Below are 17866 nucleotides of genomic sequence, written 5' to 3'. Positions count from 1 at the left end.
GATGAGAATTATATTGCCAGGAGCAAGTTGATTATTGTTACAATTATATTTAGATCCTATCAACGCCACCAATTACCGGAAAAGAGTCTATTTAAAACAAGCACTAGGTGTGGCGAATACTAAATAATTGTAAGTATCTCGTTACTCACGATAAAAAGTCTAGGGTTTGTTCAGAACTAATCATTCAAATAAAATTTCAGCTTGAGCTGTACAACTGCTACAAGACGTAGTATTCGTCACGCATAGATCCGAAATAAAACACCCAAATAAATTCAAGAATTATTTATTATTCGGATCTTAAAATGGAAGGTGCTGTTGGTGGATCTGACTACACATTGACCCCCTGCGTCACTTGCGGATCTGCTTCTACTAAAAATGAAGGCATGGTTTGCTGTAACGGATGTGATGGCTGGTTCCATTACCGGTGCGTAGGGGTAACGGAATCAATCAAAAAGCAGAAGAAATGGTTCTGCCCTGCTGAGTTGTGTCAGCAGATGTTTTCGAAATATTTGAAGAAACAAGAATCCGCCGCTGCTGCTCGAAAAGTCGCAGTAGCAAAGAAAACAGAAGCATCTGAAAGACTCAGTGCCAAATCTGACCGGCATTCAAGTTCCTCTGATGAAACAAAACGCAAAGTGGACTTTAATGAACAGGAAACCAGAATGAACAAGTTGGAATCTGATCGTCTATTGGAAATGGAACGCCAAGACTTTGAAATCAAGCTGAAGGAACGGCAGTTTGCCATTGAACGAGAGCTCAGGGCGCGTGAAAGGGAACTGGAACAAAAAATGCTGGAAAGAGTCCTCGAAGAAAAAAAGGCTGATGTTAACCGTTTAAAGAACATGCGCAGCACTTATCAGGAACAGATGGATGAACTAGACAAAGAGTTGGCGGAATTGACTGTGAATGCAAAGGGTGCCTTTCCCTCTAGTTCACATTGCAAAAAAACCTCAACACCTCTACTCAAAGGCAATATTCAACCTGCTAGAACAACGACCTTTTCAAGTAAGCTCAGCAAGCACTCGAATACAAAAATGGATGAAATGCACAATGATGACTCTAGCGAAAATACCACAGATGACACATCTACAGTGTCTGATTCGGATTCAGAATTCGAAAGCATTCCAGACAATCACAGCTTGGTATCTACAATCAAACCAACTAAAGCACAACTGGCTAATCGAAATGGATTTACCCGTAAGTTTCCACAGTTCTCTGGTAAACCTGAAGAATGGCCGCTGTTCATCAGTTGCTTCACGTCATCTACTGAAGCCTGCGGATACAATCATGTGGAAAACCTGGTCCGTCTGCAGGAAAGCCTGAACGGCCAAGCTTTGGAAAACGTTCGAGGTCATCTTTTGTTTCCAAAATTAGTTCCCAAAGTGATCAAAAAGCTCCGTCAGTTATATGGAAGACCTGAAGTGTTGCTGCAACACTATATAGAAAAAGTGCAAAAATTGCAAAACCCGAGAGCAGACAAACTTGCCACGTACATTCCGTTCGGAAATGCTGTTGAACAACTCTGCGAGCATATCGAAGCAGCAGGATTGTCTTCACACTTAATAAATCCGATGCTCATACAGAATCTTGTCGATAAACTTCCCGCTAACGACAAGAGGGAATGGGTCCGCTACAAGAGACGAAAGACATCCGTAACTCTCCGTACGTTATCCAAATTCCTTTCGACCATTGTTACTGAAGCCTGTGAAGCAAATGCCGACGTTGAATCGTCAGAAAACAGATTATTCTTAAAATCCAAAGGTGTAGAAAGAGGAGCCCTGTACAGCCACAGCTGTGAAGCTAACACCAATCACTCACAAAAACCTTGCAAGGTCTGCGGCCGTACAGATCATCGATTGCGCTTTTGTGATGATTTTAGCAGATTATCGATAGCACAACGTTTCGAAATAGCGGACAAATGGAAACTGTGCCATGTCTGCCTCAACGATCACGGCAAACTACCATGTAGGTTCAATAAAATACGTTGCAATGTGGGAGAATGCCGTGAGCGACACCATCCGTTACTTCATCCGTCAAACGAAACTGTAGTGGTCAACACTCACTTTCCAAAGAGTTCAACTCAAATTATGTTCCGCATGATTCCAGTAGTCTTGACGTTCGGTTGTCGGACCGTTCGCACGATTGCTTTCATCGATGAAGGAGCATCGGTTACTCTTCTAGAGAAATCTTTGGCCAAAAAATTGTCTCTAAAAGGTGAGAAAGAACAGCTCACAATAAACTGGACCTCGAATGTTTCACGGATCGAAAAAAATTCCCTTAGAGCCAATATCGAAATCTCATCTGCTTCGGGTGACCAGCTGTGGTTGCTACAAAATGTTCGCACCGTAAAAAAACTGCTGTTACCGAAACAAACGCTTGATTTCAATAAACTCGTCGAGCAGTATACTTACCTGAATGGATTGCCAGTTCAACCTTACGAGGAGGCAAGGCCTGGAATCCTCATCGGTCTCAATAATATTGACGTGATAGCCCCGCAGGAAACCATAAGTGGAAGGATTGGTGATCCGATTGCGGCTCGGTCCAAGCTAGGGTGGACTGTATATGGGCCTATAAACAGAGAGTCCTCAGGGGAAGTAAGTGGATATGTTAACGTCCACATGAAGACCACGAATGAAGAACTCTATGACCTTTTGAAAGTTCAATACGCCTTGGAAGAACCTGTGGGAACAGTCCAGCAATATTCCAACGAGGATAAAAGAGCACTCCATATTCTAGAAGCAACCACAATCCGAATTGGTGACCGCTTTGAAACCGGACTGTTGTGGAATACGGATGAACCACATTTTCCGGACAGTTATGCTATGGCTTTAAGACGCTGGAAGCAATTAGAGAACCGTTTAGCTAGAAACCCTGAACTATACGCTAATGTAGCACTCAAATCAAAGAATACGTGCAAAAAGGATACGCTCACACAATAACGTCCGACGAATTATCCACGGAACCCCACAAGACTTGGTATTTGCCGCTTAACGTGGTGCTCCATCCCAAGAAGCCAAATAAAGTACGTCTGGTGTGGGATGCAGCAGCCACGGTTAAGGGAAAGTCTTTGAACTCGCAGTTATTGAAGGGTCCGGACATGTTAGTGTCACTCCCGGCGGTGATAAGCAAATTTCGTGAGCTTAGGGTGGCATTTGGTGGTGACATCCGAGAGATGTACCACCAGATTCGCATAAGGGGCCAGGACAAACAAGCACAAAGGTTTCTGTTTCGAAACAATCCTTCTGAACCTATACAAACCTTTGTGATGGACGTAGCTACTTTTGGAGCGACCTGTTCTCCGTGCTCTGCCCAACACATTAAGAATCACAATGCCCGAGAGTTCGCGGATCGGTACCCCGAGGCATCCGCAGCTGTAATTTACAACCACTACGTGGATGATTATTTTGACAGCACTAACACGGTAGAGCAAGCTGTTCAGAGAGCCACAGAAGTCAAGTACATCCACAGTAAAGGAGGGTTCGAGATCCGCAACTGGGTCTCAAACTCAGACGAATTTCTAAAAAAAATGGGAGCCGCAAAAAGTGTGCAGTCGATTCATTTCAACCACGACAAGCAGACCGAAAGCGACAGAGTGTTGGGCATAAAATGGGATCCCCGTGAAGATGTCTTCTCATTCTCTACCGCCCACCGAGAAGAAATGAGTAAATATTTTACCGGAGATGAAAGGCCAACGAAACGTATTGTGCTCAGCTGTGTTATGGGATTCTTCGACCCGCTGGGTTTACTTACCCCGTTCACAGTGCATGGAAAGTTGCTAGTCCAGGACTTATGGCGAAGTGGCTGTGGATGGGACGAAAAAATTGACGATGAAGCCTGTACGAAATGGAAGCGCTGGATTGGTCTTCTTTCTCAGGTCGAAGAAACGCGTATCAGTCGTTGCTATTTGGGTAATTTGCATCACGACGAAGTTACATCCATAGAAATTCACACATTCACGGATGCTAGTGAACATGCATTTGGATGTGCAGTATATTTTCGGATTAGTTGGGCTGGAGGAGTTAATTGTACGCTGGTGATGTCGCGCAACAAAGTCGCACCATTGAAACGAGTTTCAATCCCACGTTTGGAGCTTATGGGTGCTCTTTTAGGTGCGAAGCTCGTGAATGTTGTCAGGCAAAATCATAGTTTGAAGTAGAGATGTACCGAATAGTGGTATTCGGCGAACGGCCGAATACCGAATATTGACCTTTTCAACTATTCGGCCAAACGAATATTCGGCCGAATATTCGGTCGAATATTCTATCAAGTTTTCAATGAAATTTGGGACAAAACATGTCGAAACAGGTGCCAAGCTATTTGAAATTGCTTCTCTGATATTGAATTAGATGAAGGTCGAATTTTAATTTAGTTTAGTTTAGATTATTTGTATTCAAAAGAAGCGTAAGACAATTGTCTTTTCATTTTGCCACAGCGGCGTAATCGTATTGGTCGAATTTTTGCAAGGTATATTCAAAATAGTTGTTGAAAAAAAAAAAATTAAAAAAGTTCAAAATTTATGTATGCTTTTAAATTTTTGAAAAATCGTTTTCAAACACAAAATCTAAATAATTTTAAAGAGGAATTTGAGTTTTTAATTTGATTTAGAAAATAATCTGAATAAGCCCGAGCAAAACTCGGGAAGTTGTAAACAATATCTGGACATCCCGGCTATATTTGACTTACCTGGATTCTTTACTGGATTTATGGGCAAGCCTGAATATATCCAGAAAATCTGGAATAAACTATAATCAAAGTATAAAACGATACCGTTCAGCATTCTCCTGAATGATCTACAGTAAAAGATACGCGGATACACCATAGATGTTTTGCTGAAACCATAAGTTTTTACTGATTGTGTAGCTTTTACATCATAACTTTTGAATTTTTGATAAATTATCCAAAATTATTTTAAAAATTTACAAGTCTGTAGTAGATATTCGGCCTATTCGGCCTATTCGGCCGAATACTTAGCTCAACTATTCGGTGAGCCGAATATTCGGCTTAACGGTTTTTCGGTGGTATTCGGCGCCGAATATTCGGCCAACCGAATATTCGGTACATCTCTAGTTTGAAGGCTTCAAAATGCTTCTTCTGGACTGATTCTAGGACGGTGTTGAGCTGGGTTCGATCTGAGCCGCATAAGTATCAGTCGTTTGTTTCTTTTAGAATCACGGAAATTCAGGAACTTTCTAACGCTAGTGATTGGCGATGGATTCCTAGCAAACAAAATATTGCTGACGTTATGACAAAATGGGGCTCTGGTCCGCCGTTACACACGAACAGTTGTTGGTTTATTGGTCCGTCGTTCTTATACCAACCAGAACACCAATGGCCCGCTGAGAGTGTTTCATCTAACACATGTGAAGAAATGAAAACAGCCTTTCTCACTCATCACGACATTGACATAAATAAAATTAACGAATTTGTCATCGATGTAGAAACCTTCTCTACTTGGAAACGATTGTTACGGGTCACCGCGACAATCTATAGATACATTAGCAATTTGAGGCGTAAAAAGGCTGGAGAGCCCCTGTGGTGTGCGAAAGCCGTAGTCTCACAGGAAAAAATGATTTTAATTAAATTGAAAACAATACAACGTCCACTTCAACAAGAAGAGCTACGGAAGGCAGAAGAAATACTTTGGAAGCGCGCTCAATATGAAGGCTTCTCCGATGAAGTAAGTACACTTTTAAAAATCTCTGCCATGGAGACGGAAGGGAAAAAAAGTAAAATTTCTAAAAGTAGTCCACTTTATAAACTGACTCCAATACTCGATAACGATTTAATATTGCGCATAGGTGGTCGCCTCGAAAGCGCAGAATGTTCTTTCGATAAAAAGTTTCCGATTATTCTACCCAATAAAAATCAAATTACCAACCTCATTCTTCAAGATTTCCATGTACGTTATGCGCACGCCAACCGTGAAACTATTTTTAATGAAATACGACAAAAGTTTCACATTCCTGGGTTACGTGGATTCATTCGTCAAGTATCTAAAAATTGCACTTGGTGCAGAGTATACAAATGTTCTCCTCAAGTTCCTCTTATGGCTCCTCTACCATCGCAAAGAGTGAACCCCCCAGTTGGACCGTTTAGTGCAGTTGGCGTTGACTACCTGGGCCCAGTGGAGGTTGCTGTAGGTAGGCGTAGAGAAAAGCGATGGGTGGCTGTATTCACGTGTATGGCCACGCGTGCAGTACACTTGGAGGTTGTTTACGGAATGTCAACGTCGTCATGCTTGATGGCCATTCGTCGATTTGTCTGTAAGCAAGGAAGCCCAGAAGAATTCTTCTCCGACAATGGCACAAATTTTGTTGGAGCATGGAACGAAATGCGAAAACTGATTAATTATCAATGTGCTGAAGCCATTACAGGGCCACATGTTAAGTGGCATTTCAATCCTCCCGGTACTCCTCATATGGGTGGTATCTGGGAAAGGATGGTTCGTTCCGTAAAAGAGTCTATGAAAGCGTTAAACGATGGGCGAAAGTTGACCGATGAAATATTGTGGACTACCTTATCTGAAGCACAGGACATGATAAATCAGCGTCCACTCACATATAAACCAGATGATCCGATAGAAGAAGAAGCCAGAACAGTAAAAGCGATAGATCTACAACCCGTATCAGAGACAGAACTGGCCGACGCATTGAAGGATATATATAGGCGTTCATAATATTTAGCGGATAAAATGTGGCAAAGATGGTGCAAAGAATACCTTCCAACAATAAATCAACGTTCCAAGTGGTACGATGAACAACGAAAAATTAGTAAAGGTGATCTAGTTTTCGTGGTCGATGGTAAAGAACGCAAACAGTGGACCAGAGGAGTCGTCGAAGAAGTCATCCAAGGAGCTGACGGACGCGTGCGACAGGCTATGGTCCGTACAGCCAAGGGAATCCATCGAAAAGCAGTAGTAAACCTCGCCGTTTTAGAACTAGGAGTAGGTAGTAAGTCCGGCTAGTCTAAGAAATGACCGGTCTTACGGGCGGGGGTGTTGACACGGCCTAGGTTTCGTCATTCAGGGAGATACACTATTGTAGTTCTAACAACCCTGTCAGGAAGGTTTGCTCATTCGGGCCGATTGCAAAACAGAGATGCCAGCACTCGAATTCTAGCGGTAAGAATCCGATCCGTTTTCGGCTCGATTTCCATCCGCCTGCTCGATTGCTCGAAAACAGACGATCTTTTTGCAGTGCTGCGATGAACAAAACGAAACACGAGCAGTTTTCAATCGCAGCAATCCGGACGCGTGTTTCGTTTTGGTGCGTGATTGTTGTGTTGTGAAATTTGTCGCAGTTCTGTTTCTGATGATTCCGCTGTTTTTGTTCAGAAACATTTTGAGCGCTATAGTAAAAGAAACCATTGTCTGGCGGTAATTTAATAATAAGCAAGGTATGTCTAGATTCATTGAATTCTAAATAATCAAGTTTTATTTATATAATTTTCTAACCCATTAAAGCTTCCAAGGAAATGTCCCGTGTGTACAAGTTTGGTGGAATTTCATCCCGGACATCGTTTCCTAATCCGAGTCCCGGACCCACTCAGAGGTGGTGGCTTCACTTGGATGACTTTTAATTAGTTTTTGGCGTGATACTTAAAAGTGGAAAGTAAGGTAAGTACCGATGTAAAAAAAACTGATCTTTTTCAAGATTCAAATTTTAATTCTTGTGGATCCAATCTAGATTCGAATTTGGAAAATGTTCGGTTGATTGCATTTGAATATCCTCTGAACCGATCATTTTCATCGGTTAAATGGACTCAACTATTTTAATACGGATTCATCTGTAAATATGATAGAGTAAACTACAATTGTATGATTGATTTTAGGCATTCATTTATAAATGTAATAGAATCAACTATAAATTTGTTTTTTACTTATGGATTCAACTACAGATATAATAGGTTAAAATATAAATATCTTATTGCTTAAACCGTAAATATAATGGATCCAACTCCAATTGTCTAATTGAATTCTGAATTCAACTTTAAATATCATCGATTCTACTCATTCTACTATAATCATTTTACACAGTTGATTTTCAATCAGTTTAATTGAAACCTAAATTTGAGTTTCTGTGCTCAAGAGTGTAGTGTTTCGGCAGCGAAAAAAACAACGACCGAGAACGAAAAGTGTATAGGATTGAAAAATTAAGTTTTATTTATTTAAATAGCTACTAATCTTTTTTCTTCTGTAGGTTTATCTAATGTTGAAGATTTTGATCACTGGGTACTCTGGTTCGGTAGCAGCCATGTATAGACTACTTCTATTAACAGCACCGGGTGACCGGACGTTTTACCAGGAAACGCAAACCTCCAGGGAACATCGTTTTAGCTGCAATCCTGCGAGAACACCAGCAGAACCAGTAACCAAAGGAAAATGTGCGAAAAGGAGCAAGGAAAATCGCGCGATCTGGGCCAACTACTGGTAATTATATAATTCGTAAAATAAAGAGGCTTCTGTCTAATTTAATCCCTTGTGTTTTTAGGTGGAGCGAAGGGAGATTCGACGGCAGGGGCAACTGGTTCCAGGGAGGATGAGGAGGAGACAAAAATGAAAATAACTGAGTGAGTCCAGCCTCATTTTCTGTCAAATCTAATATATAAAGATGAGTTGGACTATATATGTTTGTATGCACCTTATACAAATCGACACCGCTTAACCGATCAGCCTGAAATTTGGTACAGAGATGTACTTGAATTCGAGCACCTCGACCAAAATTTTTGAACGTAAGTTATTTGTGGCTGTATAATGAATCAATTGTGAAAAAGTGAACAGTTTGAAGGTTCTGTTCCGGAAAAAATGATTTTTTTGTTGTGCATGGCCATTGGTACACTTGATTTTTGATTGATTCTATCACCGCGCACGGAAAGTCTTCTAGTATTTATCAGCAGTTAAACATAGAGAAGTTCTTCGGAAGATCACAAAAATTGCATAAGGTTCACAGGCAAGTTTTCCAATCAATGTTTTCCATCATATAACCGGCTTAAAAAACCAAATTTTAGAATCAATATCAGAAGAAACGATCATCTAATAAAAATTACTACAAAGAGTTGGAAATTTGAGGTTAGATTGCTCCGGATCTGTTTAGTGGATTTTCAGACAGCTCGCCGAATTTGTGATGATTTATTGAAATAGCGACCGAAAAAAATGATCCAATATATCTTCCGGCAAAATAATGCTCTTTGAAAATGGCGTCTCATACTAGTTTAGACTAGTTTCACAAAACAATGGAGACAAATCGGTGTTTGATGTGTGAATCATGAAAATCCTTACCTGAGAATATTCGCAATGAGCCTGAGATCCATGTAAACAAATTTTTAAACTGTTTGGATACCTTATTCACACTGTTTAAACCGAATTGAGAAGTGCGCGGCCATTGGTACACTTGTGAGCGGCGATTGGAACATGCAACATCCCGCATAATCAAATACCGTACACTTAATCGTCTGAATTATTTGATTCTGATTACATTAATAATCACGATTAATTTTGCGACTTTGCTTATGGCGTCTTTGCTGGGGATGATAAAAAAGGATTTCCGAAAGATAAGGCTAATGGTATAGAAAAATTATTTTTTGCGCATCTGAGTGTAGTGTGTCTTCGCTTCTGCTGTCGTCACGTCAGGAAAAAAACACGAGCTATTTGGACCCGCACGATTCCGGAAAAATCTTCTCAATTAGGCCAGAAAACCCATACATGGCTATAAAAGAAATGAAAAATAATCTAACCAAGGCCCACAACAACTTAAGCGGTAAAGGTGAGTCAAAATTGTTTGGTTTAGCGAAAAATTTTAATTTTTTTTCTTCGTACAGCTCGACAAAGCATTAGCGCAAGGACAAACTTATTTATTCGACCGTACAGGTACAAACACGGGAGCAGTTCCAGCGCTTAACAATATGGACACTGGGCCGGGACCCGCAGCACATCTTCGTCAACAGCAGCAGCGGTAAACAAAATTCTGGTGAGAAGAAAACAATCACTTGTTCCGTTCCTAACACACGATTGCGATCATAGACACCAGCCGCTACCGATCATATCGCCATCAGTGGCAACAGCAGCCCCACCAAATACAACATCAGCCGGAAGCGTTCCCTCGCATCACAACCCGTTTTCCGGTTGAAGAGCTCATAACAATATACTCCAGGAAAAATAGGTGCGCCTCATTCAACCTTCACCACCATCACCAGAGACAGAAACCATCAGCCCAGCTGTAGCTACCATTTCTACCATCAGTTTCCCGAACCAGGCCCGGAAGTGGCTCAGGCTGCGGATACAATGGCTGGTTTGTTGACCAAAACGGTTTCAAGCTTTGGCATCACGATTTGGCCCCGGTTAAAAAAAGAGGAGGACCCCAGTGCTGATCGAAAATGCAACAGCGCTGAAGCGGAAACCGGCAAGGAAGTACGCGGTTACGCAGTTAATTTCTATGGCTTATGACCGGAACCCAACTAGCATCGAGGATCACAGCCGAAACTAGGACATCTTAACGCAGCTATGGAGGTAAGTTCCACCATCCCTTATCGGTTGAATGGTCTTTATATTTTTATTTGTTTTGCAGGTTTAGCCATAAGCATAATGTCAGCAGGCGTAGCCACAACAACAACCAAAACATCACCAACAGTAGCAGCAAAAGCAATGTGTGGTGGATGAAAATATTATCACATCACTTGTCCAGTTCCTAGACCTCTTTTGCGACTACTGGTCGTATCACCACAGACTAATAGTATCACCACCTCCACCACCATCGGCAACAGCACCACCAAATCGAACAGCAGATATCCGCCGAAAGCGTTTCTCGCATCACCCCACCAAGTAGTCTTTTTTTCCTCTTCAACGATGAAGCTCCCCAGATGGCTCAGCTCTTAAACCAGATGCGAAAATCAAAAAAAAAGTTCACTGAAATCAGCAAGGTATATTTCCAGTTTTGTTATAAGAATACAATAATAATTCTTCGCTTCGATCGTAGGAATCCAGAGCAGCTAAAAATTACAGAAAGTTTGCAGGAAATCGGAATTCAACCATCAATGAAAATCAACGAGCGAATGAACAGCAATCCAATTCGAATCCGTGGATTACCGGGATTGAAGAAGGTTATCTGGTCACAGATTTCTGAGTACTTCAGAGTTCTGAGCTGCAAGAGCGCATGAGCGATCGGGAAAAAATACCAAATGCTAGTATGCGTGGGAAGATTATGGAAGCTATCAATGACAACCAGGTGGTATTGATACGTGGCTGCGGAAAGACGACCCAGATTGCTCAGTGTGTTTATTGGAATATTTGCGTGACAGAGCCCAGAAGCATAAACGCCGTCTGTGCTGCAAAACGTATTGCAAACGAAAGGTGCGAGAATTTAGGTGAAGTTTTCGGATATTTTCGTTTGATTCGAATACGTGCTTACGAGACCTTTTGGCTAAATTATGTTCTGTATGAATGGCGTTCTCCTTAGTTACCTGCAATAAATAGCAAGAAACGTAAGCGCAGTGTTAAAAATGATGACGGTAAAGGAGACGATGATGCTACCAAACTGAGCTGTGAACTCGACACCTCGAAAAACTCGATGTACACAAAATTCTGGAAGTGATCCGAACATCAACTACTTCGACTGAGCTCGATGCCGTCATTGAAGCAGAAGTGTTGCCGAAGGAAATGAAATGTCTCACTCACAAATTTTGAATGAAAAATTCGGATAATGTAACCGTGTTGACTGATTTTATGGTAAGCTTTCAAAACACAATATGTTCATTTATTCCATTATTTCATTAAAATCATTTTTTTGCAGATGTGCTCCGAAAAACGCGAACATGGTAAAAAAAAATCCTTCTGTAAATAGAAAGTTCTTGGACACGACGAGCAATTCCAGAAGCCAAACCGCAACTAGTGGGTTTGATGACACAAACAAGTTTTCCCGAAGAATCTATGATCTAACATTATTTTAACCAGGATGGCGATAACGAACCTAAATTGGTTATGGTCTTGGGATTTTTCTACATAGGACTGTAGTACCCAAACATATCTACCGTAAACATTCCTAATTTTGCGCATTTCAGAAGATTTCATATGTTTATTTAATTAGGCATTTTACTTTGAAAGTTTCATTTTGCCGAATGTATCCATTTTATTATGAGTAAGAGGGGAAGCCTTAATAGTCGTGGTAAACTACTTTTAGGAAAGGAAAGGGAACCCAAGATCTATTTTCCGTCAGGGTTTCAGAAGATCTAAAACAATATAGTTTTATAATAATTATTATTATATCATTTCTGCCTTAACACTAAAAAAAAGTAGCCTACAACAATCTGTTTGTAAAATTACAAAATATGCTAAATTTGGACCTGTGTAGAATAAGGACCTAACACGGTAAAATCATGTAATCATGAAATGCTATACTTAGAGAAATAAAAAAATATTCAATGAATTTCAAAACGAATCGTTTTTTTTGCTCTATAAATCGTAAAAAGATCTTTTAAAGATACATTGTATCGTTTTAAAAAGGCTAAAAGGATGGTATAACAAAGATAACATCTATCGTTTTTTCTATATTTTCTAGAAAAATCTCTAGAAAAAAGCAAAAAAAATGAATGGTTACTCTACTTAACGACCCGTTCGCTGTATCGTAAAGTGCGCCCAAACGATTCCATTTCATGGAAAAAAGACTACCTTAATCGTACCTCAATAATCCAAAACTATAAAGCTAATCTTTCGTGTGTCTTAGGAAGAAGATAATGGAAATCGTTATTGTATAATACTGATTCATGCGGGATAAGCGTGCACGGCCATTGGTACACCAACACTTTTTACAAATACGCGATTTTTATGACGTTATAATGAAAAATCTCTCGCTTTTAAATTTTTCCCTTAAAGATCGTAAGTTTTACTACGTGTCAGTGCCTTTCTTTTCAGAATCGCACAAAAAAAGATTTTTGTACGGCACAGAGAACATTCATCATAGCTTAAATGCGCGGTCATTGGGTCCTTCACGGTAAATTGATAACAATTATCATGTCTGAAATGTTTTGAACTTAATTAAGCGGTTTTTAACATAAACCGAATCTTTCCAATAAGTTCCATGGGAGTTAGTCTTAGAAGTGGCATTGTTTGTGCTTGCCCGGTGTACAATGCTTTAAAATCTTGCCTTTATGAGACTGTTTGGACGATTCGGGTTTTTAAAGCGCTTGATTTATTTGAAAACATTTCCAACATAACAACTTACTTTGATTTTATTTAAATTCAATCAATTTTGAATCAAAAATTGGTGTGCTGCTACAGAACCAGATGAACAAAGTATCTATGTATGACGACATTTTGCGCGTTTTCCTCAATTTATTCACACTTACCTTTTTAAATTGTACGGTTTTGGTGAAGTTACTTTGGGTCACATATAATAATATTGCTTTATGTATTTTTGTCTCATAATATTCTAATAAGCTGTGCAATATTGCAATGCCCGATTAAATTACACATATGGTCTATTCATAAAAAGTTGATGTAGCTGTAAGTTAAAGAAAAAGCTTTACTTATTTTTCGACATTTTTATCAGTTTAAACTTAATAACCTTTCCTCAATCAATTTACTAGTTCAAGGTATAATTATCTTATGAATTATATAAAACCCTTACCTTGAATGTTCGAAAGGTCAGTAGAAAATGTAGCTTAGGCCTTTTTGTTACTAATATAAATTTCCTTAAGCCTAGTCCACACTAGGAGACGGTTCGTCTCGAGACGGTCTCAGCGTCTCCCATTTTCTTCGGGAGACACTGAGACCGTCTCAGGTTTCCAACAACAAAAACAGACAACAAAGTTCGTCTCATAACAAAAATTGCAGTTCATGTTGCCTAGTGTGGACTAGGCTTTACACCCACATTAACCGGGTAAAACTTCGCATTGTATCATCCACTAGTAATTGACCTAGAAATATCTTATTTTAACCCCACAAAATGCACTAAAATACTAATTGAAACAAGAATGACTTGAAATCTATCTTTCGTTAGCAAAAATTACGAATGACTGAAAATCAACTCTGACAAAAAAAAAATTTGGATATCTGATTTTTTTTTTCGTTTTTCGTCACACAAATTTCGAAAAACCCCGAGAATATTTCTCGACTTTATTATTAAACGGTTGCTTCCTGATTCCGATCTAAGCTAATAGATTTATCCGTTGCTAACTAATCTCTGCCAACTCTTTCTGTGTTCCTTTTTTTTCAGCAATTTCATGGGACAAGCGTGGCCCAGTGGAATTCTACATAGAACTTTCGTTCGAGGTGGCCACCCTGGTCGTTGACTTTGGACATCATCTGCACATGCTGCTGTGGGTCAAAGTGTTCCTTTCGTTGGCCAGCCTGGTGATCATCATGCAGTTGCACTGTCTGATCAACGATATCCAAAGGAAGTTCAAGAAGTACCGTAGCAGAATTCTGACAACTGTGCCGTATGCTGGGAGAAGATGGAAATCATCCGGAAGCTACCCTGTTCGCATTTGTTTCATAAGTAAGTTGGGGCTATAATCTATTTGAGTTTAAAGATTTTTAAAGATTTTTTTTTGATTTTTAGCTCATGCCTTCAATCTTGGTTGGAACAGGACACCAGTTGTCCGACGTGTCGGCTCGGATTGAGCGTTAACAATGCGAATGTGGCCAATATTTTGCAGAATGAAATGGACCGGGACGAACAGCAAACAATCACTTCATTCTTTAATGCTCTTGTTACGTGGTTGCCAAATTTCTCGATGGAAGTGACTCATATTAATTCGGTCCCGATTTCCACTCTCTACACTCATTGCCGATGAGCGCCTTCAGATGCCGGTTGGATTACAAGAGTTCGAAGATATAGTAGACGAAGATGTAAAATACGGGTCCATTCCGATATTTTCCCAACCGCCTGAATATTTACCAAAAGCTCCTGCTCGCGCGGAACTGCAGCGCTGATTCAATGTGCCTTTTGACTGATTCGACTGACGAGGAGGGAGGAAGAGGAGGTCGAAGAGTGAGACGGATATTGTATGTCGACTTGTCGAGGGGTGCTCAAGACTTGCCTGTTGTAATACATTATTATTATAAATGGATCCCTTACAGAAGACAACTCTCCAACGACGACCACCGCAAGTTCCGGCGCTTTTTCATCTCCGAATTGGCCCGATGACCTTTTTGTCGATGCCATGGATAACAACTTCCATCCAGCATCCTCGTCAGCAGCATTCGCCATCATCATCATCGGTGGCTTCCTCGCTCAGCTCCGACAGTTCCTCCGCGCCGCCGCATACGATTGTTACCGGTCATGGCTACAGCCCTAGCAGAAGTATTAGCAACGATAATCATATTAGTAACAGTAGAAGTACCAGCAGTAGCAGTAGTAATAGTAATAAATTACTTACCAGCTTTTTCGGTGACTTCGACCGTGGAGTGGTTTTCGAAAAGCTCAGAAGAGCGGGAACGAATTCTGTAGAGGAGAAAATCGATGCTGCTGCACGTTATGAGGAGAAGGTTAGTAGGTTTTTCGCGTTTGGAAAGCGCTCATGAGCCAGTGTTATTATTTTTTTTTTGCGTTTATTTTGGACCTTTTTTGCCATTCGGGTCCGAGTGTTATTTTAAAAGATCTTATTTGATGTTGAATTTTGTTTCAACGATGAAATAATCTTAATTTCAGAATTATGTTCCCAAATGTTAAATTTAAATTTCTGAATTAGTCAATTTGGTCCCATATAATGTCTTATGGGAACTCTGAATCTAAACTCTTTATAATTATTTTAATTTGGAGAAATCTGCTTAAATTTGAATATATTGTTGCTAAATTTATAACATTTGAGTTAAACTTATAATTATAGATTACTTCCGGAAGGCCATAATCCTGAGCGAGATGGACCAAGCTTTGCAAAAGTTTGCGCAAAAGGGTCGTAACTCGTGCCCCCAAAAGCAGTTGTTGGCAGAAGAATTTTTGCGACACTACCGCGGCCAGTTGACGTTACATTGTGCATCGCTGGTCTTCAAGAATGACGAATGTCGATTATTGTTCAAGGTTTAACGCGATAACAAAATTTGGAACACAGCAGAAGATCTGATCAATCAACTAATCGTAAGCTTTTAATACAAAAATTAATAATAATTTAACTTTATTTTTTCTTTCATTAGGTCCGTTAATTTTGATCCGAAACAAATTGGAAGAGATGTCTATTTTTTTTTTATTATCCATGTTGATAAGATGAACATCTGATTGATAATAGCTGATACTTTCAATAGGGCATAATTATTTTGGTTAAGTAGTTAGTTAGTAAATTTAGTTTTATAGAATTTAAAATAGAGAAAAAAGTGTTAGAAGTATTGCGATGTTAGGTAAAGGTTATGGTGTTCGCCTCCCCAATGTTGAAAAAAGTGTGCATTTGCGGTTAATGAATTTCGTTGGCTTATTCTTAAACCAAGCATTTTACAAGAACTAGAGACTCTTTAGATGGGAATGCTGTTGTTGAAGAATATGATATTTCGTTTGAAATGCATCTATGCAATATGGGTAGTTAAATGTTGTGTGAAGAACAACAATGAGTATAGGTAGTCCATAAAACTTGTTTTGGGCATTCAAAAATAGGAACACGGTATATTTTAATTAATAGAAGAACAGTGTTGTGCATATCCTGTTCTTTTGATAAGTAGACGATATCAATTAAACTATTTAAGTTAGATTTATTATTGGTTTGGGCTAGGCTTTTTATTCTATATTTATATAGATGATATGAACTAATATCCCATTTCTCTTTTTTCTTTTTGTATTTCTTTTTATATAACTTTCTGATGATGACGAACGAGCTTCGAGTTTGGAAAACTCGAACAACCTTCAAGCCATCTCCTCACAACATTGGACCCCGAAGATGGTTTCGCATGATGTGGTTGTCATCCCAAGGATTAAATCAACACCAGAAAATAGACAAATAGCTTTAAAAGAAGAAGCTTGCGCCACACATCGCAATGTTTTGTAGCAGGAGAGGCAGCAAAACAAGAAATTAGAAGAAATAAACAGAAAAATAAAACAAATGAAATAAAAGTCTAGATTTTTGTAAACAAACCGAAAAACCTTAATGAATGGCAGCCATGCCAATCGGTCCAGAAACGGTTCGAAAAACCGTTCGGTTTCGGTCCGAAATCGGTGTTTTTTTTTTGGATGGACGCTTTAGCAATCGGCCCAGAAACGGTTCGAAAAATCGTTCGGTTTCGGTCCGAAATCGGTCCTTTTTTTCGGATGGATACTATGGCAATCGGCCCAGAAATGATTCGAAAAATCGTCCGGATTCGGTCCGAAATCGGTCCTTTTATTTCCGAGGGTCGATGGCAATCGGCCCAGAAACGGTTCGAAAACCGTTCAGATTCGGTTGGAAAACGGTCCGCTTGTTTTGACATTTGATCTGCTCGAACTGGTTGAGAAAACTTATCGTCGTCCGAAAAAGTGTTTCATTTTCGCGCGATTTTCTACTAAAGTCGGCCCGATTTCTTATACGATTTCGGACCGATCGAGCAGATGTACGGACAAAAATCGGGCCGATTTCGGGCGATTTTTCCTGACTGGGAAATCACGGGGATGTCAAAAATTGATGATCAGGCAAAAATGAGAAGATAGGCAGATTTTCAGTAAACGTGGACGACACACAAGTTACTAAAAATTCTAAGCTTATAAATTTAACTATTTTATAGTGTTACTTTGTTCTAAAAAGATAGTCAAAGTTTCGTGAAAGAGTGAAATTCAAACCTACAAATATTTACGGAAAATTACATTGGTATGTAACTTTACAATTTAGAAAAAGAAAACACTTTAAGTAATTGAACGTTTTATAGGTTAGAAATACTCTACGAAAAAGGGCTCGTTAAACTTATCGGCTACCTACAAGG

At 39.7% G+C, this 17866-nt stretch overlaps 2 protein-coding genes and 2 long non-coding RNA genes across 5 annotated transcripts; all 4 read left to right on the top strand.

Moving 5' to 3' along the window:
* Positions 1 to 302: 302 nt before the first annotated feature.
* Positions 303 to 4156, top strand: LOC129752600 (uncharacterized). Its single transcript, XM_055748375.1, has 2 exons — positions 303 to 2856; positions 2907 to 4156. The coding sequence occupies exons 1-2, from the start codon at positions 303 to 305 to the stop codon at positions 4154 to 4156; spliced, it is 3804 nt and encodes a 1267-aa protein (XP_055604350.1).
* Positions 4157 to 6046: 1890 nt separating this feature from the next.
* LOC129752599 (uncharacterized) lies at positions 6047 to 6676 on the top strand. The gene has a single exon (XM_055748374.1). The coding sequence runs from the start codon at positions 6047 to 6049 to the stop codon at positions 6674 to 6676; it is 630 nt and encodes a 209-aa protein (XP_055604349.1).
* Positions 6677 to 8136: 1460 nt separating this feature from the next.
* On the top strand, positions 8137 to 16061 carry LOC129754724 (uncharacterized). 2 transcript variants are annotated; one of them, XR_008739069.1, is made up of 6 exons: positions 8137 to 8428; positions 8490 to 8568; positions 14205 to 14486; positions 14550 to 14995; positions 15071 to 15478; positions 15820 to 16061. It is a non-coding gene; the product is annotated as an uncharacterized LOC129754724 (long non-coding RNA). The 2 variants fall into 2 exon arrangements; XR_008739070.1 differs by having other exon boundaries at positions 14550 to 15015.
* LOC129754725 (uncharacterized) lies at positions 10687 to 12275 on the top strand. Its single transcript, XR_008739071.1, has 3 exons — positions 10687 to 10914; positions 10971 to 11719; positions 11784 to 12275. It is a non-coding gene; the product is annotated as an uncharacterized LOC129754725 (long non-coding RNA).
* Positions 16062 to 17866: the final 1805 nt, after the last annotated feature.

This window comes from Uranotaenia lowii, chromosome 3 (genome assembly GCF_029784155.1).
Source record: "Uranotaenia lowii strain MFRU-FL chromosome 3, ASM2978415v1, whole genome shotgun sequence".
NCBI classification, from domain to species: domain Eukaryota; kingdom Metazoa; phylum Arthropoda; class Insecta; order Diptera; family Culicidae; genus Uranotaenia; species Uranotaenia lowii.
The sequence above is the reverse complement of the archived record's forward strand: the minus strand, read 5'-3'. Positions and strand labels throughout refer to the sequence as shown.